Raw genomic sequence first — 22,056 nt, 5'->3', positions numbered from 1 at the left:
TGTGACAATCAGAGAGATAGTTCTTGGCAGGCTACCACCCCCAGGGCACTACAGAGATGACAGACTGAAACACACCCCCAGTCTTTCTGTGAAAGAGGCTGATTTGCTTGTCCTGTAGCTTCAGCCTGAGGGGGAGGCTTCAGGTTTGGCACACATCGAGAGGCCTACAGAGATGTTCTCAAGGAACATAGGCCAAGGGACACCATCTTTGTGCTCTCCCTCTGCCTTGCTATAGCTCACTGGTATCTCCCAGAAAGGAGCTTATACACTCATCTGGAGCTCTGATTTTTGCAATCATCTCCCAGGGGACACCTCTAGATCGACTGGCACTGGTGGCCAGCAGGGCTTATACTTGTGGTCCCACAGGACTGTATATATTTGTATACTTTAAAAGCTGCTGCTTGAGGGTCTGGCTTCCAATCAGCCTGAATCTAGGTGCTGACTGAGATCCTCCCCTTTGGGACACCGACTGGTCTTTGCACACCCTCAACTACTGGCAGCTATTAAAAATAAAACAGGCTGCTTGGACAATCACAAAGATTTGAGAAACAACCAAGAACTAGGGCAGGGTTGAACCATAAATTTCATCTTCTACTTGAGGCTACTCCTTCAAGACTGAGAGAAGTGACTGTTTTACCTAATGCATAGAAACCAACACAGAGAATCAAGCAAAATGAGTAAACAGAGCAATACGTTTCGAATGAAAGAACAAGATAAAACCTCAGAAGAAAACCTTAATAAAACAGAGACAAGTAATATACCTGATAAAGAGTTCAAAGTATGGTCATAAAGATGTTCACCAAACTCAGGAGAAACATGGATGAACACAGTGAAAACTTCAACAAAGAGATAGAAAGTATCAAATAGAAGTCATAGAGGTAAAGAATACAATAACTGAACTGAAAAATACACTAGAGGGGTTCAATGGAAGACTAGCTAAATCAAAGAAAGAGTCAGTGAACTTGAAGACAGGGCAGTGGAACTCACCCAATCAGAGCAGTAAAAAGAAAAAGAATTTAAAAAATGAAGATAGCTTAAGGGATTTATAGGACAATGTCAAGTGCACTAATATTCACATTATAGGGGTCCTAGAAGGAGAAGAGAGAAAGGGGCAGAAAATTAATTTGAAGAAATAATGACTGAAAACTTCCCTAACCTGGGAAAGGAAACACATCCAGTTCCAGGAATCCCAAAGAGTTCCAAATAAGAACTCAAAGAGACCCACACCAAGACACATTATAATTAAACTATCAAAAGTTAAAGACAAAGTGAGAATCTTAAAAGCAGCAAGAGAAAAACAACTTATTACATACAAGGGGATCCCCATGAGATTATCAGTAGATTTTTCAGCAGAAAATTTGCAGGCCAGAAGAAAGTGGCAGGATAAACTCAAAGTGCTGAAAGAAAAAACTTCCAACCAAGAATACTATACCTGGCAAAGTTATCATTCATAATTGAAGATGAGATTAAGAGTTTTCTAGAAAAGCAAAATCTAAAGGATTTCATCACCACTAAACCAGCCTTACAAGAAATGTGAAAGGGACTTCTTTAAGCTGAAAAGAAAATGTGCTAATTAGTAATAAGAAACCATATTAACATATCAATCTCACTGGTAAATATATAATAAAGGTAGTGGATTAATCACTTATAAAGCTAGTGTGAAGGTTTAAAGACATTTAGTAAAAACAACTAACTACAATAATTAGTTAAGTGACAGACAAGATAAAAAGATGTAAAATGTGACATCAAAAATATAAAATATCGGGGGAGAGTAAAAATGTGGAGTTTTAGAATGTATTCAAACTTAAGTTATAAATATAATGTGTTATATGTAAGCCTCATGGTAACAACAAAGCAAAACCTATAGTAGATACACAAAAGATAATGAGAAAGGAATCTAAGCATACCACTAAAGAAAGTCATCAAACCACACAGGAAGAGAACAAGAGAAGAAGAAAGGAACAGAAAGGAACTCTAAAACAGCCAGAAAACAAACAAAATGGCAATAAGTACATACCTATTAATAATTACTTTAAATGTAAATGGACTAAATTTTCCAATCAAAAGACATAGAATGCCTGAATGGATAAAAGAACAAGACCAGGGGGCCAGCCCCGTGGCCTAGCAGTTAAGTGCACGTGCTCTGCTGTTGGCAGCCTGGGTTCGGTTCCCGGGTGCGTGCCGATGCACCGCTTGTCAGGCCATGCTGTGGCGGTGTCCCACATAAAGTGGAGGAAGATCGACATGGATGTTAGCTCAGGGCCAGCCTTCCTCAGCAAAAAAAGAGGAGGATTGGCATAGATGTTAGCTCAGGGCTGATCTTCCTCACAAAAAAAATAATTAAATAAAAAATAACAACAACAACAAAAAAGAAGAAGACCATTTATTATATGCTGCCTACAAGAGACTCACTTCAGATGTAAGGACACAGATGGAAAGTGCAAGTATGGAAAAAGATACTTCATGCAAATGGAAACCAAAAGAAAGCTGGGGTAGCTATACTTATATCAGACAAGATAGACTTTAAAACAAAGACTGTAATAAGAGACAAAGAAGAGCATTAGATAATGATAAAGGGTTCAATTCAACATGATATAACATATAACAATAAGATGATATAACATATTAACCTACACATATAAAGCAAATATTAACAGACATAAAGGGAAAAATAGATAGCAATACAATAATAGTAGGGGACTTTAATACCCTACATTCAACAACAGATAGATTATCCAGAGAGAAAATCAGTAAGAAACATTGGCCTTAAATGACACGTTAGACCAGATGGACTTAGCAGATATATACACCAGATTCCATCCAAAAGCAGCAGAATACACATTCTTCTCAAGGGCACATGGAAAATTCTCCAGGATAGATCATATGTTAGGCCACAAAACATATCTTAATAAATTTAAGAAGATTGAAATCATATCAAGCATCTTTTCCAACTACAATGGTAGGAAACTAGAAATCAATTACAAGAAGAAAACTGGAAAATTCACAAATATGTGGAGATTAAACAACAGCTACTGAACAACCAATGGGTCAAAAAAGAAACCAAAAGAGAAATAAAAAAAAATACTTTGAGACAAATGAAAATGGAAACACAATATGCCAAAATTTATGTGATGCAGCAAAAGCAGTTCTAAAAGGGAAGTTCATAGTGATAAATGCCTACCTCAATAAACAAGAAAAATTTCAAACAACCTAACTTTACACCTCAAGGAACTAGAAAAAGAACAAAGGCCAAAGTTAGTACAAGGAATGGAATTACAAAGAGTGGAAATATATGAAATAGACTAAAAAGACAATAGAAAAGATTAATGAAACTAAGAGCTGGTTCTTTGAAAAGATAAACAAAATGACAAATCTTTAGCTAGATTCGCCAAGAGAAAGAGAGAGGGCTCAAATAAATAAAATCCGAAATGAAAGAGAAGTTATGAAACCATGGAAATACAAAGGATCATAAGCAACTACTGTGAACAATTATACACCAACAAATTGGGCAAGCTAGAAGAAATAGATAAATTCCTATTCCTTCCAAGACTGAGTCATGAACAAATAGAAAATCTGAACAGACCAATTACTAGTAAGGAGATTGAATTGGTAATCAAAAACCTCCCAACAAACAAAAGCCCAGGACCAGACAGCTCCACTGGTGAATTCTACTAAACATGCAAAGAAGAATTAATACCAGTCTTTCTCAAACTCTTCCAAGAAATAGAAGGGAATACCTACAAATTTATTTTACAAGACCAGCATTACCCTGATACCAAACCAGACAAGGATGCCACAAAAAAAAAAATTATAGACCAATATCCCTGATGAACATAGATGCAAAAACCCTCTACAAAATATTAGCAAACTGAATTCAACAATACATTAAAAGGATCATTCACTATGATCAATTGGGGTTTATTCAAGGGATGCAAGGATGGTCCAGCATCTGTAAATCAATGTGATACACCATGTTAACAAAATGGAGGATAAAAATCATATGATCATCTCAATAAATGCAGAAAAAGCATGACAAAATTCAACATCCATTTATGATAAAAATTCTCAACAAAATGTGTATAGAGGGAACATTCCTCAACATAATAAAGGCTATATATGAGAAGCCCACAGCTAACATTGTATGCAATGGTGAAAAGCTGAAAACCTTTCCTCTAAGATCAGGAACAAGACAAGGATGCCTACTCTTTCCACTCTTAATCAACGTAGTATTGGAAGTCCTAGCCAGAGCAATCAGGCAAGAAAAAGAAATAAAAAGCATCTAAATTGGAAAGGAAGAAATAAAACTGTCACTATTTGCAGATGACATCATCTTATACATAAACCCTAAAGACTCCACCAAAAAACTGTTAGAATAAACTGAATTCAGTATTGTTGTAGGATTGTTGGAGGAGGAAATCACAAGGATGTGACTGCCGGATGACCTGTGAGCTGGACCTGGGAAATTGGAAGCTCCTCACCCCCTACCCTATACTTGGATTGTATGTTCTGCCCCCCATTCCCATGGTGGGAGCTGTTCCAAGGACATAGCCTTGAAAGAGTAAGGTGTTGTTGAGACCATCTGGATGGTATACATGACTAAACCCAGTTAATGCTTCTATATAAACCTTTAAGATTTTGGCAGGAGGGTGTGGAGATCTGCTGGTCTTGCGGTCACCCAAGGCAAGCCTCATAAGTAAATTTCCTTGTTTATTAAACCTGCCACCTAGCAATCTGGAGTGGTCTGCCTCTTTCTTTGGTCTCTCTTTGCCCTTCATCTATAGGGGCCAATTTGCGAACCAACAAGGATACAAAATCAATACACAAAAACCTGTCGCATTTCCATACACTAATAATGAACTATCAGAAAGAGAAATTAAGATAATTATAATTAAGATAATTATTATTATCATTTTCAATTGCATCAAAAAGAATAAAATACTTAGGAATAAATTTAACCAAGGAGGTAAAAGGACTGTACAATGAAAACTCTAAGACATTAATGAAAGAAATTGAAGATGACACAAATAAATGGAAATACATTCCATGCTCATGGATTGGAAGAATTCATATCGTTAAAAAGTCCAGACTACCCAAGGCAATCTACAGATTCAATGCAATCCCTATCAAAATTCCAATGGCATTTTTCATAGAAATAGTGTAGGCAATCCTAAAATATGTATGGAACCATAAAAGGCCCTGAATAGCCAAAGCAATCTTGAGAAAGAAGAACAAAGCTGGAGGCATACTGTTCCCTGATTTCAAACTATATTACAAAGCTATAGTAATCAAAACAGTATGGTATTGGCATAAAAACAGACACATAGATCAATGGAACAAAATAGCCCAGAAATAAACCCACGCATATATAGTCAATTAATTTACAACACAGGAGCCAAGAATATACAATGGGGAAAGGACAGTCTCTTCAATAAGGGGTGTTTGAAAAATGCACAGCCACACGCAAAAGAATGAAAATAGACTACTATCTTATACCATACACAAAAATTAACTAAAAATTGATTAAGGACTCAAATGTAAGACCCGAAACCATAGAACTCTTAGAAGAAAATATAGGCCGTAAGCTCTTTGGTATCAGTCTTGGCTATGATTTTTTGTATTTGACACCAAAAGCAAAGGCAACAAAAGTAAAAATAAACAAGTGGGACTACATCAAACTAAAAAGCTTCTGCACAGCAAAGGAAACCATTAACAAAATGAAAAAGCAGCCTACTGAATGGGAGAAAAGATTTGCAAATCATATATCTGATAAGGGGCTAATATTCAAAATACAGAAAGAACTCATACAACTCAATATCAAAAAAACAGTCTGATTAAAAAATGGGCAAATCAGAATAAACATTTTTCCAAAGAAGATATACAGATGGCCAAAGGGTATATGAAAAAATGCTCAACATCATTAATCATCAGGGAAATGCAAATCAAAACTACAATGAGATATCACCTCACACCCGTTAGAATGGCTATTATCAAAAAGACAATAAATAATAAGAGTTGGCGAGGATGTTGAGAAAGGGGAACCCTTGTATACTGCTGATGGGAATGTAAATTGGTGCATTCACTATGGAAAACAGTATGGAGTTTCCACAAAAGATTTAAAATAGAACTACCATATGATCCATTTCTGAATATTTATCCAAAGAAAACAAAAACACTAACTTGAATTGATATATGCATCCCCATGTCCATTGCAGCATTTTTTATAATAGCCAAGACATGGAAACAACCTGAGTGTTCACTGATGGATGAATGGATAAAGAAAATGTGGGGTGTGTGTGTATACATATGTATACATACACAATGGAATATTAGTCAGCCATAAAAAAGAGTCAAAAAGTACAAATTTCCAGTTATAAAATAAGTCACAGGGATGTAATGTACACCATGGTGACTATAGTTAATAATACTGGATTGCATATTTGAAAGTTGCTAAGAGAGATCTTCAAAGTTCTTATGACAAGAAAAAAGAGTTTCCATTTCTACATTTCTGGCTTTGAGATTTTCAGAAACCAATTTTACTTTTAAATTACAAGAAATTTAAATTTAATGCTCGCAAAAGTTGCTGCTGTGATTGACTTACTTGGATAACTTCTTGGATTAGAACGACCAAGGACAATTAAAGATGAGCCATATCTACCTATACTAAATTATTCAACAGTTAATCCTCCGCACTACCTGAAGAACAAATGTGGAGGAGAGGCAAATTCAAGTGAAACTGGAGCTATTACACAAACGAACAAAAAATTTAATGAGATAGAAACGTCAAAATAATATATAAAACTGGAAGAATCTATTCTACATATTCTATGGTATAATGTAGAATTTCAATGAGCTAAGTCAACTCTTTTAAATTTATATTGCACTTAATAAATTACGAAGCATATTCACTTTATAAAAAAATAAACAGCTTTATATGAAATCAACAGACCGGTAAAAAACTAGGCCATAAACTAGAGCATCTTGGCTCTTCTTCAGGGAGTTCAGCAGAATAAACTTCTGCAAACATGATTTTGGTCCCTGTCTCCCCATGTGAGACCTCTGTCTTAAATTTCTGGTTAATGTTTCAGCAATCACCTACCACTAAAGGATGACTGTTCTTGTTTTATTTCATTTGATGAAACAAGAGGCCCAAACACATTCTCTAAAAATTACGTTTAAGACAGCTAGCCAGTGAGGCCACCCCAGGTTACATAGCCAGATGTCTGCCATGGGCTCCAGTTTCTGAGAACCCGGGGAAGCGAAACCAGAGGTTCACCACCTATCACAACTGAGATGGCAGGTCTGACCCTGGGTAGGTTAGAGGTAATAAGCTGCCACACCTAATGCCCTACCCTAATTCCTTCAATAAAACAGCATCTGTTTTAAATATCAGAGAAGGAATGAAAGATGAGGGCTTCAACATACAATAGGGAAGCAAGAACATGGTGGAAATGCCTCTTCCCTTGTATCGTAAGAGGACTGCCTTAGTTGAAACTGTTTCTTTAAATTATAGAAATTAAGGAAAAAATAATCACCATTCCCCCCACCTTCCACTCCCTACCCCAAATGTAAATAAAGGTAATGATAGTGATAAGGGGTAAGAGAGCTTACTGGAGATATGACAAGATAGGCCAAAAAGAATAGGGAGATAGGAATCTTAAAAGTGGAGGGCTTAGAGACATCAGACCCCTTCTCCCTTTATTCTAGCATATTTCTTTAAAAGCCTTAAAAAGAAAGGAACAAAACATTCCCTTTGATCTTTTTGCTTTCAGTGTAAGCACGTGTTTTCTGGAGTTAAGACCCACTTTGGTTCTTTGCGTTTTGTATAGGTTTAGCAATCTTAGATGTATGCAGGCCAGGGGCAAGTAGAGAATTCTACTTCTACCCAGTCTTATTTATATATATATATCATTAATATCATAGTCTTATATGTTAATCGATCTTGGAGACTGAAAATTGAGTTTTTCAAACCAAGAATTTTGACAGATAAGGAAAAAAAATCCCCAAACTGTGAAGAATGCTGAAACTACCACCTAAATGGCACCTAGGTGTGTTGGAACTGTTGACATGCAGCATAATTGCATTAAAAATTAGGACCAAAAATATCACCTTTAAGGTGGGTTTTTGCAGAAGCATTCTTATTTCATACATATAAAGGTTTCTTATTCCTAAGCAGCCTGTCAATGCCAAGGATCCTTTTCCTGCATGCTAAAGGTGACCTCTTAAACAGGTGGCCATATATAGTACCATGTTTACAGATGCTTCCACAAGATAAAGTACCACAGCACAAAAGCATATTGTCTTAAATGCACCATATGGATCGAAATGCCTCTGTTTACATATAAGTGGTGAAAATAAATCAGAGTGATATCTAGACAAAGCTACACTTTGATATATGAAGAATCTGCACAACTACATGTTTATAGTATGACAGAGCCTATGGTGCCAGAGAAGAAAAATGCATTTTGCAGGTAGACCTAAATCTTTATACTGTTGTGATTTTTTAACTGGCCTGTCTCCTTTCATCATGGAGAAGCTTCATGACCATAAATATAGGCAACTACCAACAGTATAACTCATTCCTTAAAACTAGTTTGTTCTTAGCAGCTACGACAGTTTAAAAAAATAAATAAAAAAGGCTTTACTTACCCCAGACAAGGACAATGTATCTCAGTGGAATGAAGTACAGGATGACTGTGAACACACAGAGGGCTACAATGGCCAGCCAGCTTAAGAAGGGGACAGTCCAGTTGAAAGTACTGAAGGAGAAATGAACACATCAGCAATCTGAGCACTTCGTACTTTTATCAAACAAAGATTAAAATAAATGTGATTCTGACTCAAAATCTGGTTTAGGGATCTAGTAAGACTGCATTTCTCCTTGGAATAGAAACCAGTGGTAGTAGGCTATCAGAGGACACAGGTTAGTCATAATCGGCTCAATTCCATGAACACAGGGCCCAGGTAAAAGTCTTGCCACCAACCCCTCCAGATTGTCTCAAGTGACTTCAGAATCTAAGCCATTACACTACCTGGGTGACTCAACACGTGGTAAAAAAAATAAAAAATAAAAAAATAACCCACTTTGTTTTTTTACTTCTAAAACTAGTACTCAATCTTGTTTTCTCCAAATTTTCTCAGAGGAGAATGCCACAGGGCCTACCATTCTTTCTTCTATCAACTCTCACACTGGATTCCCCACACTAGAAATAAAATGTTGCCAGCAATTGTCTGTAGAACTAAATCTTACGCTATGGTGTAAATCTTCTGAACTTTAGAATTCTTTAGAGGAATACTCGCTTCCCACTTCGGCTGTTTCAATTGGAACTAGAAGTCAGCAAGGGGGGATAGAATAGTTAGCCTTGTAAACATTCATCTGCCATCATTGCCCATGTGACCAGAAACACAAAGATAATTAAGAAATAAAGTCAGTATTGCCCACTGTTCTCCCTACATTATTTCTGGCACAGGAGAGTGAGGCGTGTGGTAGATTTATTGGAAAGACTGAAAAGGGAGTGTAAATTGGAGAAGTGTGGGCGATAGCAGGGCCTGGCTGATGGGTCTGCAGTGTTCTCATCCTGCTGGTGACTGATAATGGAGAGGCTCAGGGAAGGCGGCAAGGCTGAGTATTGATAGAGAGACAACATCAGAACAAAGAACAGAGACGGGATCAATGAACAGAAGTAGAGGAAGTTACAAAAAAGACAGGATTAAGAAGATGGGAAGGAATTTAGTGGGACAAAAAGGGAAAAGAAGTGAAAAATGAAGACAGAGAAGGCAAAAAAGATGATGTAGAAAATCAGGAACATGGAACATGGAAAGATCGTAATAGTTTCAGGCTTTTTGTGTAGAAATTCTGTAGTGAATCTCTGGTGGTTTTTCAGAGAGAGTGACAATGTTCTCAAGAAAACAGAGAACCATTGCATGGAGGCTTCAGGGTTAGGTGTATAACTATATCCCCACTTACAGGCACACCATGGCCTCAGCATTCAGCCTTCAAAGAGGAACTAACACATCCTGAAGGGAGCAGATTTGCGTTCAAAGCCTAGGTTCCTTGTGACTTCAGATGAGTCGACCTCACAAAGCCTCAGCTTTCCCCTTCATAAAATGAGGAAGCTTTTATTGTATCAAGGAAGACTGATAGTGATGGTAACATGTGTATGTGAATTAAGTGATATTATTAGAGCTAATCAACTCCAGGAGTCTAAAGTATGGCATTTCTCATAAGGCAGTGAAAAGGTCCCTAAAGACACTTCAGGAAAATATGAAATTGTACAAGATGTGGATAAATGTTAGCGTTTTTTATTTCTTCTAATTTCCTGGTAAGGTATGTTATGTTTACTTGGGGTAGGGTTTGTCCAGGGCAGTTGCTGATCCAATAAAGGATGATTAAGAGATTTTCTTCCTATACTGCACCTCAACATAACACTTAGGAGTTATTCCATAGCTTTGTGGCATATGGCTTGCTTTTTGTGTCTCTCTAGGTCAAATGTCTTCCCTCCTTTACTGACACTCGTGCTTCCCTTGCTTCTGCCTCTTGTGGAGAGAACAGAAGGCTGAGTGTCTGCTTGCTTTTCTGCGGCTCAGCTCAGAGCCATCCATCACACTACTCCATGTGCAAGGGCACTGGCTCTTCACTCAGAAGACCCTCCCTCTGGGCAGCCTCACTGAAGGGCTCCCTGTGTTCTCCTTACTCCTCTTGGAAGGATAAATGGCAAAGAGTCCTTACCAGTGTAGCTACTGTCAGGGGAAAAAAGACTGCCCTTTTCTATTTCCACAGTGCACTATGGAATCTAAATCTAAAATATGATCTCCCCCCCACCCCAAAAGAGATGCAATTCAAGAAAGTTCTGGAAGGATTACTTAGTAACAAGATGTGGTAATTATAGAGTCTGTTCACTTTGAACTTAAAGATTGCTTCTGAATCTGCTTTCTGGATAGATGCCTTTTATCTCATGTGACCCAGGGAAGTTTCTCTTTTTTAGTATTCAAAAGATTGTTGTGCAGAAAAAACGGCTCCTTCAAGACTCACTGGATCCTATGCCATGTTCCTATACCTCAGTCTATACCTATGGAAAATTCTATAAAACCCGTTTTCCCCGAGGCTGGTCCACAGCCAGGATCTCACATCCTTCAACAGGCCATGACGTTTTCCAACCAAACACCTATCTGAGGTCTCTTACCACCCAGAGTTATAAACAAGCCTCTTCCTCTCAGGCATTTTACTCGTCTGACCTCAGAGCTGACCCAGGTTCTTCTGATATAAATGAGATGCGTCTGTCAGGTTTCAACACACGGTGTACCTCAGAGAAAAGACAACACTCAACAGCGAAATGCCCCATTTAGGACTTCACACTATGCTTCAGTGGATAGGATGTGGAGAACAAGGGAATATTCTTGGAGATGGAAATTACATGGAGAGGAAGAAGGAAAGAGAAAAGATGTGGGAATCAGTCTTCAGATGTCTGAGACTGAATGTTGCTTACAGGCACATTTGGGAGTGAGAGGGAGGCTATTCTGCCTAATATGATATAAGAAAGTGGAAACTCAGCACTTACGCATATGTGGAAATATATTAAACAAAAACTTATACAAAATAAAATGCATTATCCCTTGAAACATGAAAGGCACTGGATGAATGATTCACACCTTTAGTTTAAATAATTTACTCCTTTCAAATTCTGTGTATGCCCAAGGATCTAAATCTGCAGAACACTTTCGGTTACGAATAATAAACAATGAATAGATATGTGAAACTAGGAAAATGCAGACTTATCCAGATATACAGCACCTCTTCTTGAAGAGACCACTTAGCAATCATTATGTAGGCCAATTTTCCCATAGTTTAGTAGTATGGGGCCTTAGCATATTTTTCACTGATAATCAATTGTTGTAAATTCACCTTATTGTTTTTATAATTAAATAGTTATTTTCAAAAGTATATTAGTAAATAAAATTATTTGAAGTAAAACACAAGTACAGTTGGCCCTCTACATCTGTGGGTTACATCTGCAGATTCAACCAACCACAGACCGAAAGGCCTACGATGGTTGCGTCAGTACTGAACGCGTACAGACATCTTCTCTTGTCATTATTTCCTAAACAATACAGTATAACAACTATTTCCACAGCATTTACGTTGTATTAGGTATTATAAGTAATCTGGAGATGATTTAAAATATACAGGAGGATATGCGTAGTTTATATGCAAATACTACGCCATTTTAGATAGAAGACTTGAGCATCTACGGATTTTGGTATCCCTGGAGTCCTGGAACCAATCCCCCGAGGACACCAAGGGATGTACTGTAATGTAAAATTAAGAATGTAAGTTTCTTAATTTTACATTAGATCTCAATGAAGCTGTTTTTCCTTATTTAAAAAAAATAAGGAAAGGGGATTCTTTCTTTTAAATTATAAAATTTCTGTGCATTTTCTAAATGACAAAGCACTAGTTTATTTCATCTATAATTTTCTCAGCTATTGAAATACACAAATTTGAAATAATATGTCTGCAGGGTGTTATACATACCATTTTTTAAAATTTTAGAGTAATGATGAAAATATAACTTGACCAATAATAAAACGCAGGTGTTTCTGGATTACCTGAAGTCCTAATTTAGCTTGGTTCATTTTTTTTCTATCACGATTTCATATGCCGTTTATGAACAAAGTCTTTCACTGTGAAAATGTGCTAAAATTTAGGACGGTGTTATTTCTTCAAAGCTACAAGTATGACTTCTTTCCAACCAATATGTTCTAAATTTCAGGAAGGAAATTGACAGAACTTTCATAAAACCAAAGACTGGCAGAAACAAAGTAAATAATGATGAAATACTGGACAATAGATCACCCAGAAGGAGTGTCCCCTGCCAAAAAGAATGTGGCATTTCACCCTCCAAGAAATAAATGGACACTGTCCCACAGAAGGCCAGGGCTCCCGTCAGCATCACTCACTTCTTTATCCTTTCGCCAAAGGAAGCCACTTCATCTAGGATGTTCTGGACACTGATGCATACCTCCTGGATGGCATAGATTTTATTTATAAATCCCTTTTTTTCACTGTCCTAAAATACAATTTAAAAAAAAGAGAGATTCTGTATGAATAAAGGTATTCTTCAGTGCTTGAATTCTTTGAATTGTTCTTCTCTTGCATTTTTAAATTTAAAATATTTTCATCTCCAAATATATATAAACAGATACTTGGAGCCCCTGAAAATTTCAGGATATAAAGGGAGATGGAGGAGGGAGGATACCCAGCATTATGGACCTATGCTAGTATCTAAGCACGAGACTCGGATTCTGTTGCTCTTGCCCTGATGAACAGAAATATTTCAGCCGGTGGGAGGGTATAAATGTGTAAGAGAGAGGTCAGGTCTCAGAATGATCAAATCCGGAATCTGCGCTGACCCTAGACCCACGCTGACTCGCTAGCAAACTCAGTTTCTTGACCCCACCACCCATAGACCTAAGTTTGGTCTTGGCTCCAGAACTTTCAACAGCAGAGAATGCTGGATGCAAAGCAGAAGACCTATGAGCAATGAAAACTGCAAAAAAATGACAAGGTCAACTGAAACTCATTAGGTGGACACTTCCTAGGAAGTACCTTAGGTAGATCAGCTACACGGTAAGCCTGGCCCCCCTTTTAAGAGTCACATACTTGATACAGTAACATATGCTGTATTAGGCTTCTAACTAAACATTTTCCCCCTCTTTGTACTTAGTTCTTCATTTTAAAACTTGTGCTGGATTTAAGCAAAGCCGGTGTGCTCCAGGGAATGGGTGGGTGGGGACTGAGCATAAAGCAACCAGAGAGTTGTGTGAGGCTGGGAGAAATGTGCACATTTTGTAATTTTAGACCCAGAGGAAGAAACAGTGGTGGCCTTTCACGACTGAAAATTCTGCTTAGTAGCCTGGCATCATAGGCACTTGCCTAGGCTGTTTGGTGGAGACCATCCAACCCTGATTCCATGACTCCATTTCTCCATGCCAGCTTGAATATCTATGGAAATGTAGATCCAATTTCATTACTTTAACTTCTTTTGAACACTTGCACACTGTGCCAGAACACTTGAGACCTCATGTGGCAGTCAGTGCTTGCTGAAAGCAGCCAGGAAGCTAGAATAATAATGTCGTCATGTTGCACATTTACATACTGACTTTCATTTCAGAGGAGTCTAAAGCACTTTGCACTGTGAACACTTGGCTGGCACTGGCATCCTGCCACCTTAGAAACTGAGGGCAAGTGAATGACAGGTGTGTGTGCAGCCTCCAAGGACAACAGAGGACAGTGGGACCGAGGACATGGAGGCCAGTTTTATAACGTGATCTTTAGATATCAGTTACTTAGAGCCTTCATTTTAAATTTAATTCCCATGGGAGACATTGTCTACATTATTCATCTTGCTTATGCCAAAACGGACCGTCAACAATGAGGTAGATGAGATGCATAAGGCTCAAAGTATAGGGAACAATTAAATACTCTTGGGTCCCCCACTATCTTCAAAAATCACTCTTCACTTGTCATTACAGACATGGGTGCATCAATTTCTTGTCTTTTTCCCTCCCCAGTAATAAAAAAAAATGCATTACTTTCACTTATGCAGTTGTACACTATAGAATAAAATGGATAACCAGTGGCTCCTTCTAGCTCCTTTCATAACTACAAAGTTGGTCTTCTTTAATAATCTGCATGGCCTTCAGTGTTCTCTCTCAAGCACCGGCTAAGGTCATTTATGTCTATGCAGTAAAGTACTCTTACAAATATTTTTCTACATACAGAATAAATCAAGCTGGAGTCGAAGCATTCTCAGTGAAAGTTCACTGAGAATAATGTCTTACCAGTTTAAAATTATGATGTGAAAAATATTTCTTTCACAAAAGCAATAAAATATATAAAATACTTAGGCATAACCATAACAAGAAATGTACAGACTCTATATTAAGAAAATAGAAAATAGAAAATACTACAATTAAGAAAATTGGAACACTGAATATCAAAAGAATGCATTTTTTTCAGTTGAATGTATAGGTTTAATGCAATGTCAAGCAGATCCTAATGAGTTTGGAGTGAAGTGAAATGGGGAGAATTTGATAAAGTGTTTTTAAAATTTGTTTGGAAGAATAAATGAGTATCCATAGCCACGAAATTTTTGCAAAAGAGAAATAATGAGAAGGCATTTATTGTACCAGATATTTAAGTAATTAAAATATGAAAGATGAGCCCCAAAAAAGAAATTGGTGTATGATAGAGCACCACCATAAATCCATCATCACAAAGGAACTAATATGTTACTGGGTAGTTGTGCTATTTGGGGAAAATTTTGTTAAATTCTACCGTAATAGACTCTCAAATCTATTTGAAATAGCCCAAATCTACCTCAGAATCTACCTTAAATAGATAGCCCCAAATACATTCTATATTAATTAAAAAGCTAAAAGTGAATCATAAAAAACAGAAGAAAATATAGGTAAGTTATTTACTGACCTTGGACTGAACTTTCTAAACAAACACGCAGTAAAGGAAATCACAAAGGAAAATAATTGATAGCAAAAGTTACATAAAGTTAAAAACATTATGTCAAAAGTCATCATAAATTTAAAAGGCTGAATGGGAAAAAAATTGTAACAAATATGACAAATCAAGGGATGGGATTTCCAACATATTCAATAAACATCTGAAAAAATTTTCATTGCAATTTTGTTTATAATAACAAAAAGAAAAATCACTAACATGTTGAGTGGAAATAATTATAGTACATACAATTGATAGACTATTATGAAATCACAAAATAATTGTTTAAAGAGAATATTTAATGACAACAAGAATGTTTATGATGTAATAGAAATTGAAGAAAACAGGAAGTAACTGTGATATAGAGTATAATCCTAACTGTTTTTTGAAATGAGTAGGAAAAAGATGAAGAGAATGTGTCAAAATATTAAAGGTAATGGAAGTTTACCTTCTTCATACCTTCCAGTAATATTTTTCTTTGCAATTAATATATTTTACTTTTATAATCAGAATATTTCCCTGATGTTTTCTCCAATATCATTATTAAAGGAACATGAGTAGAAGAAATAAATGAATTGGTACTCACTGAGTATGATTTCATGTGGTTTATTTATCTATTTTTTCTTAATGTATTTTTTGTAATTTTATACCTGTCAAATTATTTTTAAAAAGAAGTAGAATATACATAGACTCTCAGTAAGCACTGTAGAGTGCTTTTCACATAGCTCATTCAATCCTCACAACCATCCTACAATGTAGATATTTTCCTCCACTCTACAGACGAGGAAACTGAGCCTCAGGGAAAAGTGACAGAGCTTGGACCGGAACTAGGACTGGCCAACTCCAGAGTCTGTTCTCTCCATAATACATCATGTGACCTTCCCATTTTACCCAGAAAGCTTTCAGTTCCTACCCAGAATCCCTGTAAGATAAAGAAGAAGGCTTGGAAACATTTAGAAACTTATGTTGTAGACACCATGGTCTAGCCTTGAGCTCCTCATGCAGCTAAAATCCTCATCGAGAAAATGAAATCCGGAAACTTGATTCAAAGGTGAGAAGTGAAAGACGTGTTAGAAACCACCAGATTTAATGTCAATAATGCAATGTGCAAATATTAAATATAGGACCTTCATTATTAGATGTGTCATTAAGGCATCTACAAAGAATATTTTTAGCAGATACTTGAAAATCCAAGTGCTGATATACGATTATTGGCTAAAGAGTTTTAAAAATCTCTTCACTCTTAATTTTGTTTTTCCTGCACTCCCACCCTACTCCCATCCCCTCTCCCCCAGCCACCCAAAAACAAAACAGGATGGTCTATGATGTTGGCAAAGTTTGGAAAAGCAAATGCTTTGGGATAAAATTTTTATTTTAAAATCTCTTTCATCAAATTCTATAGTCCTCCACTGTGGTCTCCAACCAATGAAGTAATTACTCTTTATATACAGTATATGACCCAAAACTGCAATAGGTAATGGAATTGCTCTGGGTTGCATTCCAATATTTCATACCTTTTTCACTAATGTTCAATACTTTATTAGTAGAGAATAAATTGGTACATTTCTTTTATTGTCGTTTTTGCTTTCCTTTATAAACCAGCTTGGATGAAAGAAATATCATAGGGTAGTTAATCATCCAAAGGCTTGGTAGTGACACTGTTTTTTTTTTTAAAAAAAAAATGCATTATTAAGGTTTCCTTTGAAGATGTAAAAAAAAAAATTACCCATAAAAAAGAGCTATAACTATAAATCTGAGAACATGTGCGACTTATATTATACAACTTTTTCTAATGATTCTATATAATTTTTAAAAATCATTATATTTTAAATAGTCCACAAAACATCAATAAGTGCAAACTTGAAATACAGTAATTCTTTCATATTTAGCTATTTTACTATCACATATCACAACGGAAAGTTAAGTAGATTCTTCCAAAGAACTATCTACTTCCTAGTTTTGAGATATTTAGGAAAATCTAAAGACCTAAAGAATCAATAGGAGTAGCTTACATATTTTGGAGAATCCTGTTCATTGACTTTCAAACCAAAATGACAAGTGCCCCCATTCACTGATTCCTTTCTGAATGGGAACAAGCAGCCAAAGTGATAGGTGTCAAGGGATGTGTATTCTGGGGCTGGGTTCCTCATGCATCCAACTGCATCCAGCTGCATCCTGCCATGGTCATTAATGCCAGTTAGGGGCCCTGCCAAAGTGGTCATTGTCAGCCCTGTTGACATCACAGAAAATGAATCTGTTGAACACCTGTGCTGTATCAATCATAGCAGGTATGTAGAATATGTTTGCTCCAAATATCAATGTTATAAAATTAAAGTTATCTCACTTTCTTTTCAGGGTAAGAGAATGTCTTAAGAGTACAGGGAGGTGGGGGAGCTATTAAATCTTATGCCAGGATGAGCATAAAATGGAACTGTCCCAGAAAACCAGGGCATATGTTCACCTTACTTATTATTTCCTGGAGGAAGCATTCAGATTTGCCACCCCAAAGAGCTAATCTTGATCATAATTTTGCTTTTCCTTTAAAGTCTTGCTGTGTAACCTCTGACAAAAGGTGAGCGATAGGATTGACATTTGCTCTGAGACATAATCATTATAGTTTGCTATTTTCTGTGGCTCTTCTGTGAGCAAATATAGCCTCACATAGCACAAAGTGTACAATTGTATTTGGAATATGTTTATGTTTCATCTGGTTTATTTTTTACGCTAAAGATGATTTTGGTACACAACTTGCTTAGTTCATTCAGTAAAATGCCCTGCAAAACAGACTTTCTCTCAGATCTATACTTCTAACCTCTGGAAAATATATTAGATATGAGGTATAGATTGAATAAAGGCACACAAAGTGATGAAATATTTTCTCTGTGCCAATAGTCCTTCTTTTTCAGATATAGAAAACTACGTTTCAGCCCAAAATCTAGAATACTGAAATTCTCACAGAGAGCAGCCTGGCCACTCACGGAGACCTTTGGCTACTGAATCTTATCTCAGTGTCTTACTCAGTTCTTATTGTATCAAATCTCGCACAGGTTACTCGATGCCTTGGCTCTTTTCCTGATATAACCTTAAAAATAGGAACCCTCCATTGAGACATTAAAGGATTCTGAGATATATCTAAGGTTAAGAGGGCAGATGGACACCATTTAAAGACAGTCTATTTTTCTCTTAAAAATAAAATAGTTCTCATAAATATCTACACTTCAGGGTTATAAAGAGGACTAAAGTAAATAAGACAGGTGGAGCTCTTAGTACGTGCCTGGTGCAAATAAACTGTCTACAATTATTAGTAGCAGTAGTAAGAAAATTACGGATACAATTCCTATTAAAAGAATTCAAATTATTTGTATCTATTTTTGCTTACATTAAAAACAACATTTTGAAATACTAGAGAGAATCCCCAAATATATGAAACATTTTATGCATGTTTAGTTTTGCCCCAGATGATTTACTGTTAACTTGTCAGATTTCATTTTAGAAAATGATGGTAGAATCTTTATAAAGTTACATTGAGATGATCTTTTTTCCCCCCTTCTGCGGACTCTGCACATGTTTTTTTGCAGAATGAGCATTTACCTGGTCTTAATTTTTTGCTTCCTCTGTTGCAAGGTAGCTCTGTGCTTTTCAGTGCTCATTTTCTACAATGCAATTTTTAATCACATTTAGTTGTGCCTTGCTTTGTTAGTTTAATGGTGCACATTTTGCGTGTAACTTTAAAGATGATTGTAAAGTAACAAAAATTTGCAGAGAAATGTCCCCTGGGCTGGGTAATGTAAACAATAGGCATTTTAAAAATGGCAGCTGGCACTCCTAAGAGTTACGGTGAAAGCCAGGAAGGAAAGGAAGATAAAGGGAGGAAAAAAAGAAAGAGAGACGATAGAAAAAACAAGGAAAGAAAGAGAAAATAGAGAGGAGGAGGGGGAGGTGAGAGGAAGAGGAAAACTCGGAAGAAGAGACTCTCCAAGGGACCAAAGGAGGATGAGGAGGAGACCAAGAGCTTGGGGGGGAACATGAGGAAAGGAAGGAAGACATTTTGGATTAGAAACTAAAATGACATAAAGCCCAGGCAAAAACAAAACTTGTTAGCTAACCATGTTAACTTCTAATTAAGCAAAATAATTATTTGTAAAAGGTGGTATATAAAATGTTTAATTTCTATTAAATGTAAACGTAAATAAACCTTACAGAAAGCCCCCAGGGATGCAGATACACCTGTTGTCAGGAGGGAGCATTCCCTGGAGCCAAATTTCTTGCTACTCAAACCCCTCATCATATAGGCTCTGAGGGACTTGCAAATCTCCCTCTTCCTAATGACTTAAGAAAACTCTTTATAACTGTCCTGCTAGTACTTGAAAGCTCTTAAAAGATTAGGACTATTTATCAATATCAAAACCTCTGACTTAATCTCCTTGCCAGCAGGCAGGAAGTGCACTTTCCGGGGAGTGGCTTTCTAGATGATCCCATCTCAGACTTTTGTTGCATGAGAAGTTCTGCTTTCAGATGGACTCCCAAGTGAAAGGGCCACTAGGCCTGGCTCCAGGCTAACATTGATGGAAGCCACAACGGAAGCTGTGAGGTTGCTGTCCCCGAGTAACCAGAGAGGAATATAAGTGACAAAGGATACTTTCACCCAGGCTAGTACAATACAAGTGTTGAGATAAGAATTTGTATGCCTCACAGAAAACACAAAATTAACAGATTGTGGAAAGGTTTTGAAAACGTGAAAGCAGACTCAGGAGTACTGTGGCGGACAAGTCACTGCCTGTCCTTATTACTCCTCTCAAAAAATAAATATATAAAAGGTTATATAAGGTGTGTCCTAAAATCTCCTCTTGTTACAAATTAGCCATTTTACAGAGAAGATAACAAAGGCTGTAGAACGGCCTCTGCCCCTCAGAGCCATTTGAAAGCTTATTTGAGTTCATTGCTGGTGGGTGGAATTTCTCCCACCCTTCCTATGGGTTCAGTAGTTGAAGCCTGAGTGACAACGGAGAACAGAGGCACCCAGCTTGTTTCTGAATCCAGATAGCAAATGTTGGCTAGTTTTTCTTTATCCCAACTTCTAATGAAAAAGTTGTGTGAACATGCATGTATTTTAAAAAACCTCTTTTGAAATCGTTTCTTTCATTTTCAAATGTGTGTTTCAATATGGTTGGAGTTCAAATGCAGAGCCAAGAGGGAAACTGAGAGTTTAGAGAAGGCTGGGAGCACTGTTGTTCTAGACAACCACAGTCTTATTTAGAAGGTGACTAGATTTCTGACTAACTGGCTCTGTTGCTGATCATGGTTCAAATCCTGCCTGCAAATCTTTCCTTAAGCTGTGTGATTTTTGAGCAATTTCCTTACCTTCATCTGTAAAATGGGGGTAAAAATGGAACCTACCTTCGTGATGGTTACAAATTAAATGAGTTTAATCTATTTAAAATATTAACCAGAAATGTCTGGATATAGGAAGTACTCAATACATTTTAGTCATTAATATTAACAATTTGAAGAGACTGAAAAAGGAAATACTATAAAACTTTTAAATGCTAAAGTTTATTAAATCTTAATAAAGATAACAGAATTTTCTCCCTTCTTATTTATGATATATCTTAAGAATCTTATATTTGTGTAACTTCTTTGTCATCTAATATGATCACAGATGATCTTATATGTATCTTCTTACACCATCCTTTCAACAGCCACACAGGGTGGTAGGTATTATTATTCTCATTCCCTACATGAGGAAACTGAAGATCAGTTGTCTAATATCCCACCTCAAACTGCTACCCCAATTTGTGCTCACTCTCTTTTGGTGCCTTTAGCCATATGTGTTTTCATCTGAGATATGGGATTTGAAAAATAAGCAGAAAGTTCAACTGTTTACAGTACTCCCAGCCCACAGGAAGTTGTACATTCTCCATAGGCCAAAGCTAGTCATACTCATGCAAAACACACACCTTTTTATCATGTGATTTTTATCTATCAGTGCTTGTGCAGGTAAAACTTCCCATTAGAATCAGTGAGTTGTTCTTCAACAAGCCTCATGGCTGAATCAGGGCCAGAATTTATAATTTAATCTTGAACAGCACAAGTTTTGTTGCTAATCTACTTACTAGCGCAATTTTTAATCAAAAAAAGGTTTCTTTTATTATATATACAAAAGGGCATATACACGAAGGTGTGGAACTGTCAAAGATTTTTTTCTTCAATAGATTTGTTACGAAAATAATCAGTTACCTTTGTGCATGACTTTATGGTTTATAAAGCATTTTTTGTGTGTGTGTGAGAGGAAGATCAGCCCTGAGCTAACATCTGATGCCAATCCTCCTCTTTTTGCTGAGGAAGATTGGCCCTGGGCTAACATCTGTGCCCATCTTCCTCTACTTTATATGGAACACTACCACAGCATGTCTTGACAAACGGTGCGTTGGTGCGCGTCCAGAGTCCAAACCTGCGAAGCCTGGTTGTCGAAGCAGAGCAGGAGCACTTAACCGCTATGCCACTGGACCAGCCCCCTATAAAGCATTTTTAATTTATCTTCCCAC

General features: G+C 36.8%; 1 protein-coding gene across 10 annotated transcripts in view; it reads right to left on the bottom strand.

The window, feature by feature from the left end:
- MCTP1 (multiple C2 and transmembrane domain containing 1) overlaps positions 1 to 22,056 on the bottom strand; it is a 507,353-nt gene that overhangs the window by 5,389 nt on the left and 479,908 nt on the right. For 8 of the 10 annotated variants that reach the window (XM_087430024.1, XM_087430027.1, XM_087430026.1 and 5 more), the window contains 2 exons: positions 12,955 to 13,064; positions 8,647 to 8,756 (listed from right to left, as the gene is read on the bottom strand). In XM_087430024.1, coding sequence (XP_087286150.1) covers positions 8,647 to 8,756; positions 12,955 to 13,064 — 220 coding nt within the window. Of the gene's footprint in view, positions 1 to 8,646; positions 8,757 to 12,374; positions 12,757 to 12,954; positions 13,065 to 22,056 lie in introns of those variants that run through there. The other 2 variants (XM_087430033.1, XM_087430034.1) reach the window with 2 other exon arrangements.

Source organism: Ceratotherium simum, chromosome 4 (assembly GCF_057802395.1).
Source record: "Ceratotherium simum simum isolate JZ-2026a chromosome 4, ASM5780239v1, whole genome shotgun sequence".
Taxonomy (NCBI): Eukaryota; Metazoa; Chordata; class Mammalia; order Perissodactyla; family Rhinocerotidae; genus Ceratotherium; species Ceratotherium simum.
The sequence above is the reverse complement of the archived record's forward strand: the minus strand, read 5'-3'. Positions and strand labels throughout refer to the sequence as shown.